Source organism: Salvelinus alpinus, chromosome 29 (genome assembly GCF_045679555.1).
Source record: "Salvelinus alpinus chromosome 29, SLU_Salpinus.1, whole genome shotgun sequence".
In the NCBI taxonomy this organism is placed as follows: Eukaryota; Metazoa; Chordata; class Actinopteri; order Salmoniformes; family Salmonidae; genus Salvelinus; species Salvelinus alpinus.
Genome location: NC_092114.1, coordinates 38,417,948 through 38,443,740, shown reverse-complemented (window position 1 = coordinate 38,443,740; position 25,793 = coordinate 38,417,948). Strand labels below are relative to the sequence as shown.

The 25,793-nt window shown below is 39.6% G+C and overlaps 1 protein-coding gene across 3 annotated transcripts; it reads left to right on the top strand.

The window, feature by feature from the left end:
• Positions 1-265: 265 nt before the first annotated feature.
• On the top strand, positions 266-23,787 carry LOC139558963 (uncharacterized). 3 transcript variants are annotated; one of them, XM_071374507.1, is made up of 18 exons: positions 268-749; positions 2,130-2,402; positions 2,501-2,794; positions 2,912-3,196; positions 4,184-4,237; positions 4,578-4,622; positions 8,055-8,093; positions 9,583-9,621; positions 9,806-9,883; positions 14,568-14,840; positions 14,939-15,232; positions 15,350-15,634; positions 16,626-16,679; positions 17,020-17,064; positions 20,482-20,520; positions 22,010-22,048; positions 22,231-22,308; positions 22,795-23,787. In XM_071374507.1, exons 1-17 carry the CDS (start codon positions 686-688, stop codon positions 22,305-22,307), a joined length of 2,277 nt encoding a protein of 758 aa, XP_071230608.1. In that variant the 5' UTR covers positions 268-685; the 3' UTR covers position 22,308; positions 22,795-23,787. The 3 variants fall into 3 exon arrangements, with proteins under 3 accessions (XP_071230606.1, XP_071230608.1, XP_071230609.1); XM_071374505.1 differs by lacking the exons at positions 22,010-22,048; positions 22,231-22,308; positions 22,795-23,787 and adding an exon at positions 20,813-21,994 and having other exon boundaries at positions 266-749; XM_071374508.1 differs by lacking the exons at positions 20,482-20,520; positions 22,010-22,048; positions 22,231-22,308; positions 22,795-23,787 and adding an exon at positions 19,256-19,812.
• Positions 23,788-25,793: the final 2,006 nt, after the last annotated feature.

The window sequence follows — 25,793 nt, the reverse complement described above, 5'->3', positions numbered from 1 at the left end:
CGGCTGAACAATTCATCAAATGGCCACCGGACTATTTACATTGACACCCCTCATTTGTTTTGTACACTGCTGCTACTGCTGTTTATTATCTCGAGTAACCTGTACCCTCCGCGCACATTGACCCGGTACCAATTCCCCCTGTATATAGCCTCGTTATTGTTATTGTTACTTTTTATTATTTTTTACTTTAGTTTATTTGGTAAATATTTTTCTCAACTCTTTCTTGAACTGCACTGTGGGTTAAGAGCGTGTAAGTAAGCATTTCACGGTATGGTATACACTTGTTGCATTCGGCGCATGTGACAAGTTTGATTTGACACCAATAAGGGAAACAAATAGGCTTCACAGCAACTGAAACGTACATTCGTCTTTTTTACCTGATAACAGTTTACGTTTTCAGTCCTCAAAAATCATTGGATGAATAAAAGCACTTTGGGCAACGAATTATGCCGCGTTCAAACGCTAGTTGGAAACTGAAATGTCCAATTTGCTAACGTTAAACACGGCACGTTTATAACTACAACCAGTTAAGAGAGGCAGAAAAGTCCTAGTTCTGACTAGTACTTGAACGCGGCAGTAATTGGTTGTAGCAGACCGGACTTTGTTGAAGTTGGAGGTATTCCGTTACTGTACCTCCAACATTTACTGTACCTCTCAAGGAAACTGCAAAAACGTAGTTCACAAGATGTATACGTTTATGTTAATTGTTTTATATTTCGCGACAGAATGTATTGTTCAGAGCCAAAGCGGTAAGTTGTAGACCTACTCGAATGTCAAAAGTAAAAGTTGACTGCTGGATAAAAATAAAAACATAATAAAAATCGTTTACCAACTGATATGAGCGGTCTGTTGTTGTAGCATAGTCTACAATATTTTTTGATTTATTGCGTTTTATAGGCTATGTAGTCAACCTTATGTGAGTTATTCCACTTTATTGATTACCGTTACTTGCTAATGCGCATTTACAGGCCAGCCATAAGGCAAGATGATACAGCTACTTTGTTTAGGCTTATGAAATCCCCCATGATCAACCTTTTGTAAAACACATATGCTGCCCGATCATGTTGTTAGCTGGTATGTTTGACATTTTACATTGTAGATAAATTACTTGTACTGTTTAACAAAAATATGAAACGCTCACAGGAAACAGGAAATTCATTGTTTTAATAGTTTGACGACTTATATGCCTAATCAACAAGTTACGAAAATAGTTTACCTTAATCAATACTGTTAATTGATTAGGTTAATACATTTGTTTTTGATAAATCGCAGAATATGTTCCACTTCACTTCTTCAATAGGCAATGAATGTAATAGCAGAGAGAAGTCATACTATGGCCTTGCATAATGATGTCTAAATGGTAGTTTAGGTTACATTGATGCAGTCCTTATAGGCCCATTAAAAATCTAATCAAATTGTATTTGTCACATGCGCCGAATACAACCGGTGTAACTTGTAAGTAAGCGTTTCGCGGTAAGGTCTACACTTGTTGTATGTGACAAATTTGATTTGATTTGATTAGATTTGTAATAGGCCTGTATGGGCTACATCAATGCAAACTAAACTACCATTTAGACATCATGATGCAAGGCCGTAGTATGACTTCCCTGCTATGATATTTCATAGAAGTTTATTTTTTTACTAGTTGGCCCCTTACAGAGACGATAGACCTAAGTATTTGACAGTGTCTTCCTAGTGGCAACTTTCTGGGCGAGGTGACAAAATTACCATAGAAATGTTAGTTAAAGCTCTATCATTCTAATTGATAGCACTTCTAAGAAGCAGTAGATATGTTCTATGTACTCTATTTCTATGCTTTCTGTTCTTAAGTTTTGTTTTTGCTTCTTTTACTTTTGTTTTTGTACACCAGTCAAACAGCTGAAAATACTGTATTTTTTGTTATGGAAAATATATTTAACAGCAGTTTAGATGGTACAATGATTCTCTACACACTATACAAGCTTATTTTGGCACAAACTGAAATTAGGTTAACTATTAGAGTTTTAGCAACCAGGAAATGGCAGAGCTATTTATGCGTAGTGCAAATTGAATGTTTTACAGCATGGCTGATTAACATGGAGAGAAGGAGAATTGAGACAAATTATCTCAATGTTTCTTTTCCCCTACAGAGATCTACTCGTTGAATTACATCTACACTGCCCTCTCAAAGCCAGTTGAATTGCCTGGTATCCACGAGTTCACTGCCATGGGTCTGTTGAATGACAAACAGATTGATTACTATGACAGTGTGGATAAAAAGAAGATTCCCAAACAGGACTGGATGAGGGAGAAGCTGCCAGCAGACTACTGGGAAAAAGGCACTCAGTCACGCAAGAGCAAGGAGCAGTGGTTCAAAGTCAACATCAACATCCTGATGGACCGCATGGGGCACAACAACACTGGTGAGAAACCACACCTGCATTTTGTCCTACGCTCAGCATTTATATTTTTCTTAAATTGTGGGTAATTAGTTGTCTACCTTTTTCATTTTTCATCTCAGATGTTCATGTCCTTCAGTGGAAACATGGATGTGAGATTGACAAACAGCCAGACGGCACATTGAAATTCATAAAGGGCACTGACCAATACAGCTACGATGGTGATGACTTCTTGGCCTTTGATTTTGCCACTATGCAGTGGGTGGCCTCAGTTGTTCAAGCTGTGCCGACTAAGAGGAAGTGGGACGGGGTGCAGATCCTCAACCAGTACACCAAGGGCTACCTGGAGAAGGAGTGTGTGTACTGGCTGTCCAAATTCATGGAATATGGGGACAAAGAATTCAGTAGCACTGACCGTGAGTACTTATAAATATTAATCTCCTTAAATAGTAGAGCCTAACGATTGGTTTACAGAAAAGGACCTATGAGATCAGAAATTAAATATGAATGTTCTCTGTTTATTCCCTCTTCAGCCCCTCCAAATATCTCTGTTTTTGCTAAAAAAGCCACACCTGCAGGAAATGTCCGCCTGACCTGCATGGCAACAGGTTTCTATCCCAAAGATGTGATAATTCATATTAAGAAGAATGGGGTCCAACTGACCGAAGACGATGGAGTGCAGTCTGACGGAGTCTTACCCAATAATGATGACACCTACCAGATCAGGATTAGTGTGCAGATCCCAGAGGCAGACAAGGAAATGTATGAATGCTCTGTCAGCCATACAACATTGAACGAGTCAATTGTGAAAAAATGGGGTAAGGTTGTCCTAGTATTTAATATACTTTATATATTGTCAACAAACCAGTTATTAGCATGGTTAGCAATTATGGTAAAAATCAATTAGTAAAATGTTTGAGTCTGTTGTAAGGTCACAAATTAAGATTATTTAAATGTGAGTCAACAGTTTCAAGCTCAATGTATAGGATTTTGTTGTTAAAGCTGGAATCTGTTGTTGCTACATCCATTTTTGGACATAAATGAATGATATATACCCATTGCATCTTGAAGAATATAACTTATGAATGCCTCATGAGCTTAGTTCTACTGTCGTACTCCATCAAATCCCAAGATACAGGCTTGTTTTATTCCAGTGTTTTGTAAACAATGTAAATGTAAACAAACACTGTATGGCCTCAGAACGTGGTTAAAACTGTCATTTGAATAACATGGATGGTCAGTCCTTGCATCCATAGCTCTGTCTATGAACTTGGGAGTGGGTACATTTCTCCAAGCCCATCCCACCGCTTTTTACCAAAATACAGGCGGTGTGACCACTTTGTTATTGTTTCTACGGACAGACAAACCTCTACCTACCACGAGCATCACGCTCCCCCTTCACTACCTCAACTACCCCCCCCCATTCCATTACAATAAAATCCTTCAAACTACTATGTTGAAGGTGTGTTCTGTACTTAGTGTGTTCTGTACTTAATCCACAGTTGCTATCATCATCATTGGTGGTGCTGCTGCCATTGGCATAATTATCATGCTGTTTCTTTGGAGGAAAGGCAAAATATCTAAGTTTCTTATATTATGTATGAGAGAAATGGTAGCGATTGTGGTCATTTCTGTACAGAGTAGGTTTTTCAGTGCCCTTTTTGGCATTAGTGCATGACTTTAGTAAATCAAGTCAGGAGGTCAAACTAAGTGAAGTATTGTATAATTATTTTTCCTACCTATGTGTTTCCCCTGTTTTTGTCCACTTTCATAATTGGTTTTAACACCTTGCTCCATTGTTTTAGGTGCTGGTAAATCAGGAGCTCTACCACCTCCTGGGATCCAGACCCCTCTAAATGGTACTGTTGATACAATGTCATGCGTTTTACCCCTAGAAGTCTTTCATGTATAGCAGTAGCACAGCAATACCAATGATCTGGTTGGGATGTGTTCAATAATGGTCCATCTCATGATTGTCGTTTGCATTGATTTAATAACATCTTGAGAGGATTCAATTAATGACAGCCCATCCAATCCATGTTTTTACACATCAATCATGTTCCCATACTGATTAATAGCCCCATATTGTCTACATGTTGTTCTGGACAATACCGATCAGTATATATCATAACATCAATGAATCAGACTTAACCATGTACTTGCAAAAATATTCTGCTCATATGACTCTGTTACTTTCAGGCAATGGGAATGGAGCGACCAATTCGAACTTGACCACCACACCAAGTAAGACATTATTTCAAAACTTGTAGAGGACATATTATGTTTTACTGTTATAATAGTTGCTAAAAGCAGAAAAGCTTACATTTCTTTATTTTCTGAGAAGATTCTAATTACAAATAAGAATTATTGACTTCTAACATTAATTCCTGGCATTTAAGCAAATACGTCTTCAAGGTGTTTTCCAAAGGCAGGTTAAGGAACAATACAATAAGACCTGGCATGTTTGCATTTAATAGCAAAGGTTACTTTTATCACCTTCATCACAAATCATGTGGTACACTCTTAGAAAAATGAGTTCTTCAACTGTCCCCATAAGAGAACACTTTTGAGTTCCAGGTAGAATCCTTTTTGGTTCCAGATAGAACCCTTTTGAGTTTGTTAGGTTCTGAATGAACTGTGTAAAACTCAGACGATTAGTAAAGCTCCAACCAAGTGTATTCACCCACTGGGTCACACAGATGCATAAAACAAAAAACATATTTACACAAGCACTGGTATTTAACCCTTCCTACGTGGAGTCTCCTCCTCACACATATGGTCAGCCAGTACATCTCTGTTGCTAGGCAGAACTCCAGTGATGACTGTTCTTTCTCACTTCATTGGAGCTGACTTGGTTCCGCATTCCTCAATTCTCCCCACTCATAGCTGTCCTGTTGACCTGAGACCAGTCTGTGGCCCCCCTCCTTCCCATAGTATCCCGATGTCTAACAATAACATGTTCTGACAGTATTTACACATCCTGCTTCCCTCTCTCTCCCTCTGTGACATGATTAAGGATGTTTGAAGTTTATAGGTCAAACCCATCAGTTCCATGTAGAACCCTCTGTGGAACCAGAAAGAGTTCTTCAGAGGCTTCTCCTATGGGGACAGGCAAAGAACCCTTTTAGATTCTAGAGTTTTTTTTTTTTCTAAGTGTTTACCTAAAATGAGAGGACTGAGTCATCATCAAGAGCTAGGAGATAACACTAGAACTGCCATAGGCCAACGGCCACTGATGATTGATTTTGTAAGTTAAAAAATTCAGCCTCCCAAAAAAGCTATGTCCTGCTCCTTCCCTGACTCTTCCTGAATGTTTGTATTTTACACTGATCATTTGTCAGAATTTTGAAATTACAAACAGAAAAGTATTTAGAGCCGTTTTACCTGTTTTTTTACAACTATTCCTGACTTAATCTGCCAAGACAATGTGCTGTAGCCAGCCAGGTGCTAATGCGTCTCTCTCTTCTCACTGAATGATTGACAAATGGATGAATTGGCGATAATTGTACAAGTCTCTTCACAATCAAATTCAAATTAGGCCTAAATTGATCCCATTCTTGTTTACATTTTACTTTGTAAAAATACATTCTTATGGGACTGTTTTATTTACTATAACTCTTTTACTAATCAAATGGAAGGGAAAGTAAAACATGCTACATGTTGCAGCCTTTAGAATAATGTTAAACATATCCTTGACTATTATCCAGGTTGATGAGCAGGAAACAAACAATGCCAGTCAGCTGATGCCACACAGCCGGCCCATCGAAACTATACCAAAACTAATTTCATACATAATAAGAGTTAGCCTGTGGACAAGATTCAGTTGACAATAAGGAGGAGAGAGAATATTAGGCCTATCAAATTGTACATGAAGAAATGGCCGCATCTTGTAATTGACAGATGCAGGGAACGGAGCATCGCTTTATCAAATTGTCCTTCAGAGTCACACGCAGGTAAAACATTGATTTTTCTATAGTATCTGAAAGAGCATATTCTGCGACACTTACCTTTTTCAAATAACTCTCAAAATTCAAGAGGTGTAGCTCTTTTTCCAAAGGTCACTTTTTACAAGAATATCTGTGTTGTCCATGCATTCAGCACATGACCACTTGTCAGGCAGCATTGCTCTGGCTGTTAAGCGAAAACTAGTAACATAATAAACGTACAATTTTAATATTCTATTCTGTCGTCAATGGGTGATAGAAACCCGATAAAAAGTGATAATGGTGCATTTGACTTCAGTTAAGTTCTGGTTAGCCACCGATGTCAAAACCAAGTCCTTGCTCAATGGCTTTCCATATCTGAGGAAAGATGAAACCAGGCTAGCGGGTGAGCGACGGTCTGAGACTGTGGTTTTGAGACTCATGGAGCCTTAACATGAGCAAAGGCAGAAATGTGACCATGTTCAAATCAATTTCCCTGGCAGACAAGTTGATTGCAAAGAAGAGTAGCCCGCTCGGAACATAAAACGCCAAGATGGGAGCTACAGCAGCCAAGCAGGCCGCCAAGGAAACAAGTCCTGCTCTCTTTTCCCCAAGCACCACAGTTCCCACTCGGGAAAAATAAGACACAATGTCAAGTCGTCAGGTGAACGAAACAAGGCCCATGAAAACTGTGCAGTGCAACCGATTTGTTTGTGAGGCTTGCTCACACAAAGCCCCGAAGCTGTGTGCTGACTGTGGACCCGAAGCATAAAGAGAAGACACGATTGATTTGTGTGTAAAGGCACAGATATAAGGGCGCAATACAGTGTCTGCTACAATTACTGTTTTTATATCTTGTCATGAATATATTTCCACTAATATTTATTTATGCAATTAATCCTTTACTATTGTTCATGCACTGGTGCTTTTATTTAGAAATACAGCAAATAATTCTGGTTATATTATTATTATTATTATTATTATTATATTTTTAGTTGCTACTTTGTCAAAAGAAGCTGTAACTGGCCTTTATTACTAATCACATCTACAAATAAAGGTGATCAAATGGATTACACTGTCATGTTTTTATTGTAAGGGAAACAAAAATAGACGATAGGCCTACCTTTTATTCTATGACTTTATAGAATTATACAAAATATATCCTTGACTACCCAAACAAAACTATTGTTCTTTTTTTAATATATATTTCCATGAATACTTCTTCATGCAATTAATCCTTTACAATAGTTAATGCACTATTTATCAAGCATTTAATTATCAAGCATTTAATTATCAAGCATGTATTTATCAAGCATGTTTGCGCACCTTGCAGGTTGAAATGCATCTTATGCATATGCTAAACGGGACGCCTGGCAACGTTCTCTATCGGGTACTTATATGCTGAAAGGCCAGGCAGTTCTAGTGTTAAAAGCCCTTACACACTGTCAACAACCTAGTGGGGAACAACATGACACATGAATTCTAACCAATAAATGATCTGTACTGAGTATGATTATTATAACACTGAAGTTAAATGTAAAAAGGGGAAAAAGTAAATGTAACATATTTTACTAGTGTACTTTTCAATTCAGGAAGTGAATTAAATTAATGATCTGGATACTGGTCGTTGTTTACTATGAGGATTTTTCAGTTCATGAATTGAATTTCAATTGGGAATATGCATGCCTTATAGAGGAACAATGATCATCACTATATAGCTTTATCTAACTAAAGATTGATTATCTTTTCCCAGTGACAATGGATGGCGCTAGCGGCATTTCCTCTGACTCAGGTAATGTTATTCAAAAGTATTGCCAGTTACTTTCTTATACAGTGCATTCGGAAAGTTTTCAGACCCCTTGACTTTTTCCACATTTTATTACGTTACAGCCTTATTTTAAAATTGATTAAATCGTTTTTTCCCCCTCATCAATATACATACAATACCCTATAACGACAGAGCAAAAGCAGGTTTTTAGACATTTTTGCAAATGTATAACTCCCACCCCCAGAAATATCACATTTACATCATTATTCAGACCCCTTACCTGTGTTTAGGGAGTTTCTTCCATTCTTCTCTGCAGATCTTCTCAATCTCTGTCAGGTTGGATGGGGGGCGTTGCTGCACAGCTATTTTCAGGTCTCTCCAGAGATGTTAGAAGTCCGGGCTCTGGCTGGGTCACTCAAGGACATTCAGAGATTTGTCCCGAAGCCACTCCTGCGCTGTCTTGGTTGAGGTCCTGAGCGCTATGGAGCAGGTTTTCATCAAAGATCTCTCTGTATTTTGCTCCGTTCATCTTTCCCTCGATTCTGACTAGTCTCCCAGTCCCTGCCGCTGAAAAAACATCCCAACAGCATGATGCTGCCACCACCATGCTTCACCGTAGGGATGATGCCAGCTTTGCTCCAGACATGACGCTTGGCATTCAGGCCAAAGAGTTCAATCGTGGTTTCATTAGACTAGAGAATCTTGTTTCTTATGGTCTGAGAGTCCTTTAGGTGCCTTTTGGCAAACTCCAAGTGGGCTGTCATTTGCCTTTTACTGAGGAGTGGCTTCCATCTGGCCACTCTACCATAAAGGCCTAATTGGTGGAGTGCTGCAGAGATGGTTGTCCTTCTGGAAGTTTCTCCCATCTCCACAGAGGAACTCTGGAGCTCTATCAGAGTGACCATTGGGTTCTTGGTCACCTCCCTGACCAATTCCCTTCTCCCCCGATTGCTCGGTTTGGCTCTAGGAAGAGTCTTGGTGGTTCCAAACTTCTTCTATTTAAGAATGATGGAGGACACAAAAGTTGATTTTGTCCCAGCTCGTGATACCTTCACATTTTTCCCCACACGGCCGGCACACAAATTAGAACAGTGCAATAAATGTTCAAGCGACAAGATTCTCAGGGAGGATCGGATAGAAGGACATCAGACCATGGACCAAACACAAAGGTCTAAAGGTTTATTTCCTTACTCTCAGACACAAGCCCTTTTAGTGTGATTGTAGTCTATTTTATGAGCTGTGTGTCTGATGCATTGTGTTAATTAACATGCAGGGCAACAGACCTGTTAGTTTCAGTATGCCAGAGAAGAGGTTTGTAAAATAAATAAGACAGTACAAAGACACATCACATGCTATGTAAGGCACACATACAGTATGTTGTATGCGGCACTATGAACAACAATATGGAAGAATGGAACCTCTTGTTTATGGTTGTCTTTGTTAGCTTTTGTTTACATTTTTTATTGTCATATTTAAAGTGAAATTAGGGACTGTGTTTTCTCCTTTTTATTAGGCAAATATGAGGATGGAAGTAGCAACTCATCAGACTCTGGTAATCTAATATTCCCTTGACCCATAATAATAATAAATAAAGATAGCAGACATGCTTTTATCCAAAGCGACATTCAGTCAGTCATATGTGTGCATACATAATATCAATCAAAGACTTACATTGTATTTGTTTGCACATTTTTTCGAGACTGTAGAAAGACCGTTTCCCTCTGACACTATTTCAGGTCAAGGCAGCCAGAAGGAAAAGTCTTCAGACGGAGCCAGTGAGGAGGAAGTTAAGATGCCAATGCTGCCTAATGGAAGTAAGTCGATGGATATCAACCCTTCTTTTGTACGCCGCCCCATGGGTCTCCCGGGCACGGCCGGCTGTGACAGAGCCTGGACTCGAACCAGGACCTCGTGGCACAGCTAGCACTGCGATGCAATGCCTTAGACCACTCGGGAGGCAGCGTTTCTTATCGTCACTTGGGAGGCACCCTAAATTGGTTTTAACAGACCATGTTAAGGATGAATAGGATGAGGTCCTGTGTAGCTCAGTTGTTAGAGTATGACACTTGCAATGCCAGGGTTGTGGGTTCGATTCCCAGGGGGGACCAGCACGTAAAATTATGAAAATGTACGCACTCACAACTGTAAGTCACTCTGAATAAGTGCGTCTGCTAAACAACCAAAATGTGAAATGGCTACAATCCTCTTAAAATGTCAATTTACAAAGCACACACGACAGTCTGCTATGAAGATGACCGCTCTGTTTAGTAATTAATTTAATCTATAGTGTGACCTCTGGTTATATGATGTTTTTACTTGAATCGTTCAATTGAGAAAAGTGACTGATCCAGAGTATTTATGAATGTCTATAATGATTGTGTGTCAGGAAACCGGACAATGGAATTCTTTCAGGTGCGTCCGTGTCCTCCCTGTGAGATGACCTTAATGACTGAGTCCTTGACAAGGTTTCTTCGAAAGTCCTAAAGAATCACTTCACAATAATTGGACACTTTAGAATCCATCAGTTAAGTGAGGCCTGTTTCCAAGTCAGAAGAATTTAGATGTTGCATTACATGTGCGTCAAAGGCCCGATTAACCAATCGGGGACAGAGGACACGATGCTGTCAGCTGAAACTCTACATTTATGGGGGTATTTAAATGGTCAAGGCAGAAACACATTCTACAAGGTAAGCCAATGGATCCATCAATGCTAATGTGTTTGGTATCAGGTGTGGACGTTGATATTCAGTTTGTCTGTGTACAGCAGGTACACATGATTCAGTGCTTACATACTAAATAGAACCATGTAAATACCTGTAGAAATCTGCATGTTAGGACATGGTGTCTAGCAGTGTAACCGATGTGAAATGGCTAGCTAGTTAGCGGGGGTGCGCGCTAATAGCGTTTCAATCGGGTGACGTCATTCGCTCTGAGACCTGAAGTAGTTGTTCCCTTGCTCTGCAAGTGCAGCGGATTTTGTGGAGCGATGGGTAAACGATGCTTCGTGGGTGTCAGTTGTCTATGTGTGCAGAGGGTCCCTGGTTCGAGCCCGGGTCGGGCGAGGGGACAGATGAAAGCTATACTGTTACAGCAGCACACCCACTTGGTGCTATTTCAGGGTATTTGTGGGAAGGAGGAATGCTTGCTTGTTGCTCCACACAGTTAATTTAGCCTTTTTCTTGAATGGGGCCCTAAGAATCAGGGCTTTGCGAATATCTGGATAGATTTGCAATCTGATGCGTTGAGTCTTTTTACTTTTTGTGATTTATTTCACAACTACTTTATATTTCCAACAACCTATAGATGAGATTTTCCTCGTTCCTTCTCTGTGCCTCTCAGCCGATGCTCACTCTTCTCCCTGGCTCTCCTGGTTCACATCCCGGGGCCACACGGGCACCCCCACTTCCCCCTTGCCATCCTGCCCACGTTGGATAACCCTGAGTGGGAGGCGGCCTTACTCCAGGACTCCCTGGATGTCCCGAGGGCTGTAGCTGCGGCGGGCCTCCGCCCCAGGGGGCCACTTCTGGAGTTTGGGCCAGAGAACCCACGCCCGGGCCTGCTCAGGGAGCTGGTGTCTGAGAACAGCTGGAGACAGGAGGGCATGAGAGGCCAGAGGGGGGATCTGGAGAGGAGGCCCCTGGGTCCCTTCCCCGACCACCCCATGGACACTCTGCACTACCAAAAGGGGGGAGAAGAGGGAGGAGGAAACGGGAACAGGGCTCTTACGTCACCGGCGGGCTTCAGGCTTTCAACAGAGAGAAGGGAGGCTTTGGATTCTGTTTTGGAAGGAAGTAAAAAAGTAGGAGGGACTAAGACTTGTGGAGGGTGGGAAACTAGGAAATGGGTGAGGCAGAGGGATGAGTGGACAGCCGAAGTACTGATTGACACATGTCAGAGCAATCAATTGTGAGATTATGATTAGAAATGTATCATGAAATAGACTTCCAAACCGTTAAACAAAATGTAAAATCTAGTCTATCATAATTGTTACATTATAAAATGATTGAGGGTATGTGAATGAATCTGATGTATTTGATGTCTATGATTGAATTTATCAATGCAAGCCTACAGTGAAAACAGTATTGGCATCGTGTTTATATTTTCTCCAGGTCTGCACAATTAATGAATAGGAATAGAACATACAGCACTACAGAGGGTAGTGCGTAGGGCCCAATACATCACTGGGGCCAAGCTTCCTGCCATCCAGGACTTGTATACTAGGCGGTGTCAGAGGAAAGCCCAAAGAATTGTCAGACTCCAGTGACCCAAGTCTTAGACTGTTTCTCTGCTACCACACAGTAAGGGGTACCGGAGCACCAAGTCTAGGACCAAAAGGCTCCTTAACAGCTTCTACCCCCAAGCCAAAAGACGGCTGAACAATTCATCAAATGGCCACCGGACTATTTACATTGACACCCCTCATTTGTTTTGTACACTGCTGCTACTGCTGTTTATTATCTCGAGTAACCTGTACCCTCCGCGCACATTGACCCGGTACCAATTCCCCCTGTATATAGCCTCGTTATTGTTATTGTTACTTTTTATTATTTTTTACTTTAGTTTATTTGGTAAATATTTTTCTCAACTCTTTCTTGAACTGCACTGTGGGTTAAGAGCGTGTAAGTAAGCATTTCACGGTATGGTATACACTTGTTGCATTCGGCGCATGTGACAAGTTTGATTTGACACCAATAAGGGAAACAAATAGGCTTCACAGCAACTGAAACGTACATTCGTCTTTTTTACCTGATAACAGTTTACGTTTTCAGTCCTCAAAAATCATTGGATGAATAAAAGCACTTTGGGCAACGAATTATGCCGCGTTCAAACGCTAGTTGGAAACTGAAATGTCCAATTTGCTAACGTTAAACACGGCACGTTTATAACTACAACCAGTTAAGAGAGGCAGAAAAGTCCTAGTTCTGACTAGTACTTGAACGCGGCAGTAATTGGTTGTAGCAGACCGGACTTTGTTGAAGTTGGAGGTATTCCGTTACTGTACCTCCAACATTTACTGTACCTCTCAAGGAAACTGCAAAAACGTAGTTCACAAGATGTATACGTTTATGTTAATTGTTTTATATTTCGCGACAGAATGTATTGTTCAGAGCCAAAGCGGTAAGTTGTAGACCTACTCGAATGTCAAAAGTAAAAGTTGACTGCTGGATAAAAATAAAAACATAATAAAAATCGTTTACCAACTGATATGAGCGGTCTGTTGTTGTAGCATAGTCTACAATATTTTTTGATTTATTGCGTTTTATAGGCTATGTAGTCAACCTTATGTGAGTTATTCCACTTTATTGATTACCGTTACTTGCTAATGCGCATTTACAGGCCAGCCATAAGGCAAGATGATACAGCTACTTTGTTTAGGCTTATGAAATCCCCCATGATCAACCTTTTGTAAAACACATATGCTGCCCGATCATGTTGTTAGCTGGTATGTTTGACATTTTACATTGTAGATAAATTACTTGTACTGTTTAACAAAAATATGAAACGCTCACAGGAAACAGGAAATTCATTGTTTTAATAGTTTGACGACTTATATGCCTAATCAACAAGTTACGAAAATAGTTTACCTTAATCAATACTGTTAATTGATTAGGTTAATACATTTGTTTTTGATAAATCGCAGAATATGTTCCACTTCACTTCTTCAATAGGCAATGAATGTAATAGCAGAGAGAAGTCATACTATGGCCTTGCATAATGATGTCTAAATGGTAGTTTAGGTTACATTGATGTAGTCCTTATAGGCCCATTAAAAATCTAATCAAATTGTATTTGTCACATGCGCCGAATACAACCGGTGTAACTTGTAAGTAAGCGTTTCGCGGTAAGGTCTACACTTGTTGTATGTGACAAATTTGATTTGATTTGATTAGATTTGTAATAGGCCTGTATGGGCTACATCAATGCAAACTAAACTACCATTTAGACATCATGATGCAAGGCCGTAGTATGACTTCCCTGCTATGATATTTCATAGAAGTTTATTTTTTTACTAGTTGGCCCCTTACAGAGACGATAGACCTAAGTATTTGACAGTGTCTTCCTAGTGGCAACTTTCTGGGCGAGGTGACAAAATTACCATAGAAATGTTAGTTAAAGCTCTATCATTCTAATTGATAGAACATATCTACTGCTTCTTAGAAGTGCTATGTACTCTATTTCTATGCTTTCTGTTCTTAAGTTTTGTTTTTGCTTCTTTTACTTTTGTTTTTGTACACCAGTCAAACAGCTGAAAATACTGTATTTTTTGTTATGGAAAATATATTTAACAGCAGTTTAGATGGTACAATGATTCTCTACACACTATACAAGCTTATTTTGGCACAAACTGAAATTAGGTTAACTATTAGAGTTTTAGCAACCAGGAAATGGCAGAGCTATTTATGCGTAGTGCAAATTGAATGTTTTACAGCATGGCTGATTAACATGGAGAGAAGGAGAATTGAGACAAATTATCTCAATGTTTCTTTTCCCCTACAGAGATCTACTCGTTGAATTACATCTACACTGCCCTCTCAAAGCCAGTTGAATTGCCTGGTATCCACGAGTTCACTGCCATGGGTCTGTTGAATGACAAACAGATTGATTACTATGACAGTGTGGATAAAAAGAAGATTCCCAAACAGGACTGGATGAGGGAGAAGCTGCCAGCAGACTACTGGGAAAAAGGCACTCAGTCACGCAAGAGCAAGGAGCAGTGGTTCAAAGTCAACATCAACATCCTGATGGACCGCATGGGGCACAACAACACTGGTGAGAAACCACACCTGCATTTTGTCCTACGCTCAGCATTTATATTTTTCTTAAATTGTGGGTAATTAGTTGTCTACCTTTTTCATTTTTCATCTCAGATGTTCATGTCCTTCAGTGGAAACATGGATGTGAGATTGACAAACAGCCAGACGGCACATTGAAATTCATAAAGGGCACTGACCAATACAGCTACGATGGTGATGACTTCTTGGCCTTTGATTTTGCCACTATGCAGTGGGTGGCCTCAGTTGTTCAAGCTGTGCCGACTAAGAGGAAGTGGGACGGGGTGCAGATCCTCAACCAGTACACCAAGGGCTACCTGGAGAAGGAGTGTGTGTACTGGCTGTCCAAATTCATGGAATATGGGGACAAAGAATTCAGTAGCACTGACCGTGAGTACTTATAAATATTAATCTCCTTAAATAGTAGAGCCTAACGATTGGTTTACAGAAAAGGACCTATGAGATCAGAAATTAAATATGAATGTTCTCTGTTTATTCCCTCTTCAGCCCCTCCAAATATCTCTGTTTTTGCTAAAAAAGCCACACCTGCAGGAAATGTCCACCTGACCTGCATGGCAACAGGTTTCTATCCCAAAGATGTGATAATTCATATTAAGAAGAATGGGGTCCAACTGACCGAAGACGATGGAGTGCAGTCTGACGGAGTCTTACCCAATAATGATGACACCTACCAGATCAGGATTAGTGTGCAGATCCCAGAGGCAGACAAGGAAATGTATGAATGCTCTGTCAGCCATACAACATTGAACGAGTCAATTGTGAAAAAATGGGGTAAGGTTGTCCTAGTATTTAATATACTTTATATATTTTCAACAAACCAGTTATTAGCATGGTTAGCAATTATGGTAAAAATCAATTAGTAAAATGTTTGAGTCTGTTGTAAGGTCACAAATTAAGATTATTTAAATGTGAGTCAACAGTTTCAAGCTCAATGTATAGGATTTTGTTGTTAAAGCTGGAATCTGTTGTTGCTACATCCATTTTTGGACATAAATGAATGATATATACCCATTGCATCTTGAAGAATATAACTTATGAATGCCTCATGAGCTTAGTTCTACTGTCGTACTCCATCAAATCCCAAGATACAGGCTTGTTTTATTCCAGTGTTTTGTAAACAATGTAAATGTAAACAAACACTGTATGGCCTCAGAACGTGGTTAAAACTGTCATTTGAATAACATGGATGGTCAGTCCTTGCATCCATAGCTCTGTCTATGAACTTGGGAGTGGGTACATTTCTCCAAGCCCATCCCACCGCTTTTTACCAAAATACAGGCGGTGTGACCACTTTGTTATTGTTTCTACGGACAGACAAACCTCTACCTACCACGAGCATCACGCTCCCCCTTCACTACCTCAACTACCCCCCCCCCCCCATTCCATTACAATAAAATCCTTCAAACTACTATGTTGAAGGTGTGTTCTGTACTTAGTATGTTCTGTACTTAATCCACAGTTGCTATCATCATCATTGGTGGTGCTGCTGCCATTGGCATAATTATCGTGCTGTTTCTTTGGAGGAAAGGCAAAATATCTAAGTTTCTTATATTATGTATGAGAGAAATGGTAGCGATTGTGGTCATTTCTGTACAGAGTAGGTTTTTCAGTGCCCTTTTTGGCATTAGTGCATGACTTTAGTAAATCAAGTCAGGAGGTCAAACTAAGTGAAGTATTGTATAATTATTTTTCCTACCTATGTGTTTCCCCTGTTTTTGTCCACTTTCATAATTGGTTTTAACACCTTGCTCCATTGTTTTAGGTGCTGGTAAATCAGGAGCTCTACCACCTCCTGGGATCCAGACCCCTCTAAATGGTACTGTTGATACAATGTCATGCGTTTTACCCCTAGAAGTCTTTCATGTATAGCAGTAGCACAGCAATACCAATGATCTGGTTGGGATGTGTTCAATAATGGTCCATCTCATGATTGTCGTTTGCATTGATTTAATAACATCTTGAGAGGATTCAATTAATGACAGCCCATCCAATCCATGTTTTTACACATCAATCATGTTCCCATACTGATTAATAGCCCCATATTGTCTACATGTTGTTCTGGACAATACCGATCAGTATATATCATAACATCAATGAATCAGACTTAACCATGTACTTGCAAAAATATTCTGCTCATATGACTCTGTTACTTTCAGGCAATGGGAATGGAGCGACCAATTCGAACTTGACCACCACACCAAGTAAGACATTATTTCAAAACTTGTAGAGGACATATTATGTTTTACTGTTATAATAGTTGCTAAAAGCAGAAAAGCTTACATTTCTTTATTTTCTGAGAAGATTCTAATTACAAATAAGAATTATTGACTTCTAACATTAATTCCTGGCATTTAAGCAAATACGTCTTCAAGGTGTTTTCCAAAGGCAGGTTAAGGAACAATACAATAAGACCTGGCATGTTTGCATTTAATAGCAAAGGTTACTTTTATCACCTTCATCACAAATCATGTGGTACACTCTTAGAAAAATTAGTTCTTCAACTGTCCCCATAAGAGAACACTTTTGAGTTCCAGGTAGAATCCTTTTTGGTTCCAGATAGAACCCTTTTGAGTTTGTTAGGTTCTAAATGAACTGTGTAAAACTCAGACGATTAGTAAAGCTCCAACCAAGTGTATTCACCCACTGGGTCACACAGATGCACAAGACAAAAAAACATATTTACACAAGCACTGGTATTTAACCCTTCCTACGCGGAGTATCCTCCTCACACATATGGTCAGCCAGTACATCTCTGTTGCTAGGCAGAACTCCAGTGATGACTGTTCTTTCTCACTTCATTGGAGCTGACTTGGTTCCGCATTCCTCAATTCTCCCCACTCATAGCTGTCCTGTTGACTTGTACCAGTCTGTGGCCCCCCTCCTTCCCATAGTATCCCGATGTCTAACAATAACATGTTCTGACAGTATTTACACATCCTGCTTCCCTCTCTCTCCCTCTGTGACATGATTAAGGATGTTTGAAGTTTATAGGTCAAACCCATCAGTTCCATGTAGAACCCTCTGTGGAACCAGAAAGAGTTCTTCAGAGGCTTCTCCTATGGGGACAGGCAAAGAACCCTTTTAGATTCTAGAGTTTTTTTTTTTTTTCTAAGTGTTTACCTAAAATGAGAGGACTGAGTCATCATCAAGAGCTAGGAGATAACACTAGAACTGCCATAGGCCAACGGCCACTGATGATTGATTTTGTAAGTTAAAAAATTCAGCCTCCCAAAAAAGCTATGTCCTGCTCCTTCCCTGACTCTTCCTGAATGTTTGTATTTTACACTGATCATTTGTCAGAATTTTGAAATTACAAGCAGAAAAGTATTTAGAGCCGTTTTACCTGTTTTTTTACAACTATTCCTGACTTAATCTGCCAAGACAATGTGCTGTAGCCAGCCAGGTGCTAATGCGTCTCTCTCTTCTCATTGAATGATTGACAAATGGATGAATTGGCGATAATTGTACAAGTCTCTTCACAATCAAATTAGGCCTAAATTGATCCCATTCTTGTTTACATTTTACTTTGTAAAAATACGCTCTTATGGGACTGTTTTATTTACTATAACTCTTTTACTAATCAAATGGAAGGGAAAGTAAAACATGCTACATGTTGCAGGCTTCAGAATAATGTTAAACATATCCTTGACTATTATCCAGGTTGATGAGCAGGAAACAAACAATGCCAGTCAGCTGATGCCACACAGCCGGCCCATCGAAACTACACCTAAACTGTACCAAAACTAATTTCAAACCTAATAAGAGTTAGCCTGTGGACAAGATTCAGTTGACAATAAGGAGGAGAGAGAATATTAGGCCAATCAAATTGTACATGAAGAAATGGCCGCATCTTGTAATTGACAGATGCAGGGAACGGAGCATCGCTTTATTAAATTGTCCTTCAGAGTCACACGCAGGTAAAACATTGTGATTTTTATATAGTATCTGAAAGAGCATATTCTGCGACACTTACCTTTTTCAAATAACTCTCAAAATTCAAGAGGTGCAGCTCTTTTTCCAAAGGTCACTTTTTACAAGAATATCTGTGTTGTCTATGCATTCAGCACATGACCACTTGTCAGGCAGCATTGCTCTGGCTGTTAAGCGAAAACTAGTAACATAATAAACGTACAATTTTAATATTCTATTCTGTCGTCAATGGGTGATAGAAACCCGATAGAAAGTGATAATGGTGCATTTGACTTCAGTTAAGTTCTGGTTAGCCACCGATGTCAAAACCAAGTCCTTGCTCAATGGCTTTCCATATCTGAGGAAAGATGAAACCAGGCTAGCGGGTGAGCGACAATCTGAGACTGTGGTTTTGAGACTCATGGAGCCTTAACATGAGCAAAGGCAGAAATGTGACCATGTTCACATCAATTTCCCTGGCAGACAAGTTGATTGCAAAGAAGAGTAGCCCGCTCGGAACATAAAACGCCAAGATGGGAGCTACAGCAGCCAAGCAGGCCGCCAAGGAAACAAGTCCTGCTCTCTTTTCCCCAAGCACCACAGTTCCCACTCGGGAAAAATAAGACACAATGTCAAGTCGTCAGGTGCACGAAACAAGGCCCATAAATTGTGCAGTGCAACCGATTTGTTTGTGAGGCTTGCTCACACAAAGCCCCGAAGCTGTGTGCTGACTGTGGACCCGAAGCATAAAGAGAAGACACGATTGATTTGTGTGTAAAGGCACAGATATAAGGGCGCAATACAGTGTCTGCTACAATTACTGTTTTTATATCTTGTCATGAATATATTTCCACTAATATTTATTTATGCAATTAATCCTTTACTATTGTTCATGCACTGGTGCTTTTATTTAGAAATACAGCAAATAATTCTGGTTATTATTATTATTATTATTATATTTTTAGTTGCTACTTTGTCAAAAGAAGCTGTAACTGGCCTTTATTACTAATCACATCTACAAATAAAGGTGATCAAATGGATTACACTGTCATGTTTTTATTGTAAGGGAAACAAAAATAGACGATAGGCCTACCTTTTATTCTATGACTTTATAGAATTATACAAAATATATCCTTGACTACCCAAACAAAACTATTGTTCTTTTTTTAATATATATTTCCATGAATACTTCTTCATGCAATTCATGCAATTAATCCTTTTATCAAGCATTTAATTATCAAGCTATTTATCAAGCATGTATTTATCAAGCATGTTTGCGCACCTTGCAGGTTGAAATGCATCTTATGCATATGCTAAACGGGACGCCTGGCAACGTTCTCTATCTGGTACTTATATGCTGAAAGGCCAGGCAGTTCTAGTGTTAAAAGCCCTTACACACTGTCAACAACCTAGTGGGGAACAACATGACACATGAATTCTAACCAATAAATGATCTGTACTGAGTATGATTATTATAACACTGAAGTTAAATGTAAAAAGGGGAAAAAGTAAATGTAACATATTTTACTAGTGTACTTTTCAATTCAGGAAGTGAATTAAATTAATGATCTGGATACTGGTCGTTGTTTACTATGAGGATTTTTCAGTTCATGAATTGAATTTCAATTGGGAATATGCATGCCTTATAGAGGAACAATGATCATCACTATATAGCTTTATCTAACTAAAGATTGATTATCTTTTCCCAGTGACAATGGATGGCGCTAGCGGAATTTCCTCTGACTCAGGTAATGTTATTCAAAAGTATTGCCAGTTACTTTCTTATACAGTGCATTCGGAAAGTTTTCAGACCCCTTGACTTTTTCCACATTTTATTACGTTACAGCCTTATTTTAAAATTGATTAAATCGTTTTTTCCCCCTCATCAATATACATACAATACCCTATAACGACAGAGCAAAAGCAGGTTTTTAGACATTTTTGCAAATGTATAACTCCCACCCCCAGAAATATCACATTTACATCATTATTCAGACCCCTTACCTGTGTTTAGGGAGTTTCTTCCATTCTTCTCTGCAGATCTTCTCAATCTCTGTCAGGTTGGATGGGGGGCGTTGCTGCACAGCTATTTTCAGGTCTCTCCAGAGATGTTAGAAGTCCGGGCTCTGGCTGGGTCACTCAAGGACATTCAGAGATTTGTCCCGAAGCCACTCCTGCGCTGTCTTGGTTGAGGTCCTGAGCGCTATGGAGCAGGTTTTCATCAAAGATCTCTCTGTATTTTGCTCCGTTCATCTTTCCCTCGATTCTGACTAGTCTCCCAGTCCCTGCCGCTGAAAAAACATCCCAACAGCATGATGCTGCCACCACCATGCTTCACCGTAGGGATGATGCCAGCTTTGCTCCAGACATGACGCTTGGCATTCAGGCCAAAGAGTTCAATCGTGGTTTCATTAGACTAGAGAATCTTGTTTCTTATGGTCTGAGAGTCCTTTAGGTGCCTTTTGGCAAACTCCAAGTGGGCTGTCATTTGCCTTTTACTGAGGAGTGGCTTCCATCTGGCCACTCTACCATAAAGGCCTAATTGGTGGAGTGCTGCAGAGATGGTTGTCCTTCTGGAAGTTTCTCCCATCTCCACAGAGGAACTCTGGAGCTCTATCAGAGTGACCATTGGGTTCTTGGTCACCTCCCTGACCAATTCCCTTCTCCCCCGATTGCTCGGTTTGGCTCTAGGAAGAGTCTTGGTGGTTCCAAACTTCTTCTATTTAAGAATGATGGAGGACACAAAAGTTGATTTTGTCCCAACTCGTGATACCTTCACATTTTTCCCCACACGGCCGGCACACAAATTAGAACAGTGCAATAAATGTTCAAGCGACAAGATTCTCAGGGAGGATCGGATAGAAGGACATCAGACCATGGACCAAACACAAAGGTCTAAAGGTTTATTTCCTTACTCTCAGACACAAGCCCTTTTAGTGTGATTGTAGTCTCTTTTATGAGCTGTGTGTCTGATGCATTGTGTTAATTAACATGCAGGGCAACAGATCTGTTAGTTTCAGTATGCCAGAGAAGAGGTTTGTAAAATAAATAAGACAGTACAAAGACACATCACGTGCTATGTAAGGCACACATATAGTATGTTGTATGCGGCACTATGAACAACAATATGGAAGAATGGAACCTCTTGTTTATGGTTGTCTTTGTTAGCTTTTGTTTACATTTTTTATTGTCATATTTAAAGTGAAATTAGGGACTGTGTTTTCTCCTTTTTATTAGGCAAATATGAGGATGGAAGTAGCAACTCATCAGACTCTGGTAATCTAATATTCCCTTGACCCATAATAATAATAAATAAAGATAGCAGACATGCTTTTATCCAAAGCGACATTCAGTCAGTCATATGTGTGCATACATAATATCAATCAAAGACTTACATTGTATTTGTTAGCAAATTTTTTCGAGACTAGATAGACAGTTTCCCTCTGCCACTATTTCAGGTCAAGGCAGCCAGAAGGAAAAGTCTTCAGACGGAGCCAGTGAGGAGGAAGTTAAGATGCCAATGCTGCCTAATTGAAGTAAGTCGATGGATATCAACCCTTCTTTCACCTCTTCTCCAACTGTCCCAGTTTATTACAGAAATGATTTACTGTGGTAATTATGAAGATAGACTAAAATAACTAGGAATTACATGCTGCATTAGTTTGCCGCCGTAGAATTGGTTACTTTTATGTAAAACATGTATTCCCTCTGTTTATCCTCTAAAGTTGGCATGTTCGATAAATAGACAGTTCTGAACATAAGGAACATCGGTTTTAAAATGTCAACGGGCAACACTTTTGTTTTATCACTAAAAGAGAAAGTTAAAGATCCTAACTGATTGGTTCATGTGAGGCCAAGCCATCGGCAGTATTTGACACCATCTATTTGTAATTAGAGCTGACTTATGTGTTATTCATGTCATTTATTGTTATACATAAGAAAATATTTTACAACATTGCGCTGTAACGTATGTGTTCAATCTAATAATGCACATCTTTTCCATGTTGCGTATTTATGTGCAGGTGGCTAGATGACTATTGGTGGGCAAACTTCCTGACGGGACCAGTCAATGAATTTCATAGTATGCCTATTGATAATGCTTGTTATTCAGTTACACTGCTCAATTCTTATAAGCTTGTGATGGAAATGATAGTTACTTTGTGTTTGTTAGCTGTTCTTGAGTAAGGTTCTGTACTTCCAAATACACTACAGTTCAATGTGTCCCTTTCTCCTCAACGAATTTATTCTGTCGTACATTTCATGTTTTACTGTTACGCTGGATGTTACTGTATGGAGAGAGGTTAACACACAATGAAAAGTCATCTTTACAGTATTTGTATCAGTCTTCAGGGATTGTAACTAGACCTGTACTAGATCAGGGTTATATAGGCCTAGAAGGATACTATATGTTGGTATGTTTTCATACCTCCGGTCTCTGCCCAATCGGTGACAAACTCTTCTTTTAAGTAACATATCAAAATAGTTATCGTACATTTTCAGTAACAAAAAAGCATTGTTAATCCTTTGGGTATTTGCAGTATCATTTGTTATGATTGTTTATTTCAACCTAGGGCCCATTTTCAAAACCGTTCACTGGGTTTCTAATCTAAGACAAAGCTACTCTCTTGAATGAATATGTACTGGATTTTCTGTTTCTATCACATGTTAACATTGTTTTATGGAGGACACAAATAATCCCAACATGTAGTCTTGAAGCGATGGTAAAAAATATTTTTTCTCTTATCCCAAAAACCTTTTTTTTTTGATTATGGCCTCCTTGTGTTATGTATGCTACGTGTGGACAAAATTATTTCGGCGAATGATTTCAATAATTTTGCATGGCATTGCTCTGTTACTATGTACTAACCAGTATGCTACATTACTTATCAATTATTGTGCCCGCAGATGCACTCAGAAACACACACGCGCACATTGTTTATAACCTGTACATGCTTTTCAAAATCTCCTGTATGATTTTATGTTTTTGTGACCAAAAAATAAATTATAAAATACTATATTTTTTGCACATTCTATCATTCAAAATAGAGTCTACCATACATTGTGTGTGTGTGTGTGTGTGTGTGTGTGTGTGTGTGTGTGTGTGTGTGTGTGTGTGTGTGTGTGTGTGTGTGTGTGTGTGTGTGTGTGTGTGTGTGTGTGTGTGTGTGTGTGTGTGTGTGTGTGTGTGTGTGTGTGTGTGTGTGTGTGTGTATACATACATACAGTTGAAGTCAGAAGTTTACATACACCTTAGCCAAATACATTTAAACTCCGTTTTTCACAATTCCTGACATTTAATCCCAAGTAAAAATTCCCTGTTTTAGGTCAGTTAGGATCACCACTTTATTTTAAGAATGTGAAATGTCAGAATAATAGTAGAGAGAATGATTTATTTCAGCCTTTATTTCTTTCATCACATTCCCAGTGGGTCAGAAGTTTACATGCACTCAATTAGTATTTGGTAACATTGCATTTAAATTGTTTAACTTGGGTCAAATGTTTCAGGTTGCCTTCCACAAGCTTCCCACAATAAATTGGGTGAATCTTGCCCCATTCCTCCTGACAGAGCTGGTCTGAGTCAGGTTTGTAGACCTCCTTGCTTGCACACGCTTTTTCAGTTCTGCCCACACATTTTCTATAGGATTGAGGTCAGGGCTTTGTGATGGCCACTCCAATACCTTGACTTTGTTGTCCTTAAGCCATTTTGCCACAACTTTGGAAGTATGCTTGGGGTCATTGTCCATTTGGAAGACCCATTTGCGACCAAGCTTTAACTTCCTGACTGATGTCTTGAGATATTGCTTCAATATATCCACATAATTTTCCTCCCTCGTGATCCCATCTATTTTGTGAAGTGCACCATTCCTTCAACCTCATGGCTTGGTTTTTTCTCTGACATGCACTGTCAACTGTGGGACCTTTATATAGACAGGTGTTTGACTTTCCAAATCATGTCCAATTGAATTTACCACAGGTAGACTCCAATCAGGTTGTAGAAACATCAAGGATGATCAATGGAAACAGGATGCACCTGAGCTCAATTTCGAGTCTCATAGCAAAGTTTCTGAAGGAATTACTTTTTGTATAAATACAGTACAAGTCAAAAGTTTGGACACACCTACTCATTCAAGGGTTTTTCTTTATTTTTACTATTTTCTACATTGTAGAATAATAGTGAAGACATCAAAACTATGAAATAACACATGGAATCATGTAGTTAGCAAAAAAGTGTTAAACAAATGAAAATAGATTTTAGATTCTTCAAAGTAGCCACCCTCTGCCTTGATGACAGCGTTGCACAGTCACATTCTCTCAACCAGCTTCACCTGGAATGCTTTCCCCACAGTCTTGAAGGAGTTCCCACATATACTGAGCACTTGTTGGCTGCTTTTCCTTCACTCTGCGGTCCAACTCATCCCAAACCATCTCAATTTGGTTGAGGTTGGGTGATTGTGGAGGCCAGGTCATCTGATGCAGCACTCCATCACTCTCCTTCTTGGTCAAATACCCTTTACACAGCCTAGAAGTGTGTTGGGTCATTATCATGTTGTAAACAAATGATAGTCCCACTAAGCGCAAACCAGATATGATGGCGTATTGCTGCAGAATCCTGTGGTAGCCATGCTGGTTAAGTGTGCCTTGAATTCTATATAAATCACCATCACACCTGCTCTAACATGCTTCACGGTGGGAACCACACATGCGGAGATCATTCGTTCACCTGCTCTGCGTCTCATAAAGACACAGTGGTTGGAACCCACAATCTCAAATATGGACTCATCAGACCAAAGGACAGATTTCCACCGGTCTATTGTCCATTGCTCGTGTTTCTTGGCCCAGGCAAGTCTCTTCTTATTGGTGTCCTTTGGTAGTGGTTTCTTTGCAGCAATTTGAGCAAGAAGGCCTGATGCACGCAGTCTCCTCTGAACAGGTGATGTTGATGTGTCTCTGTTACTTGAACTCTGTGAAGCATTTATTAGGGCTGCAATTTCTGAGGTTAGTAACTAATGAACTTATCCTC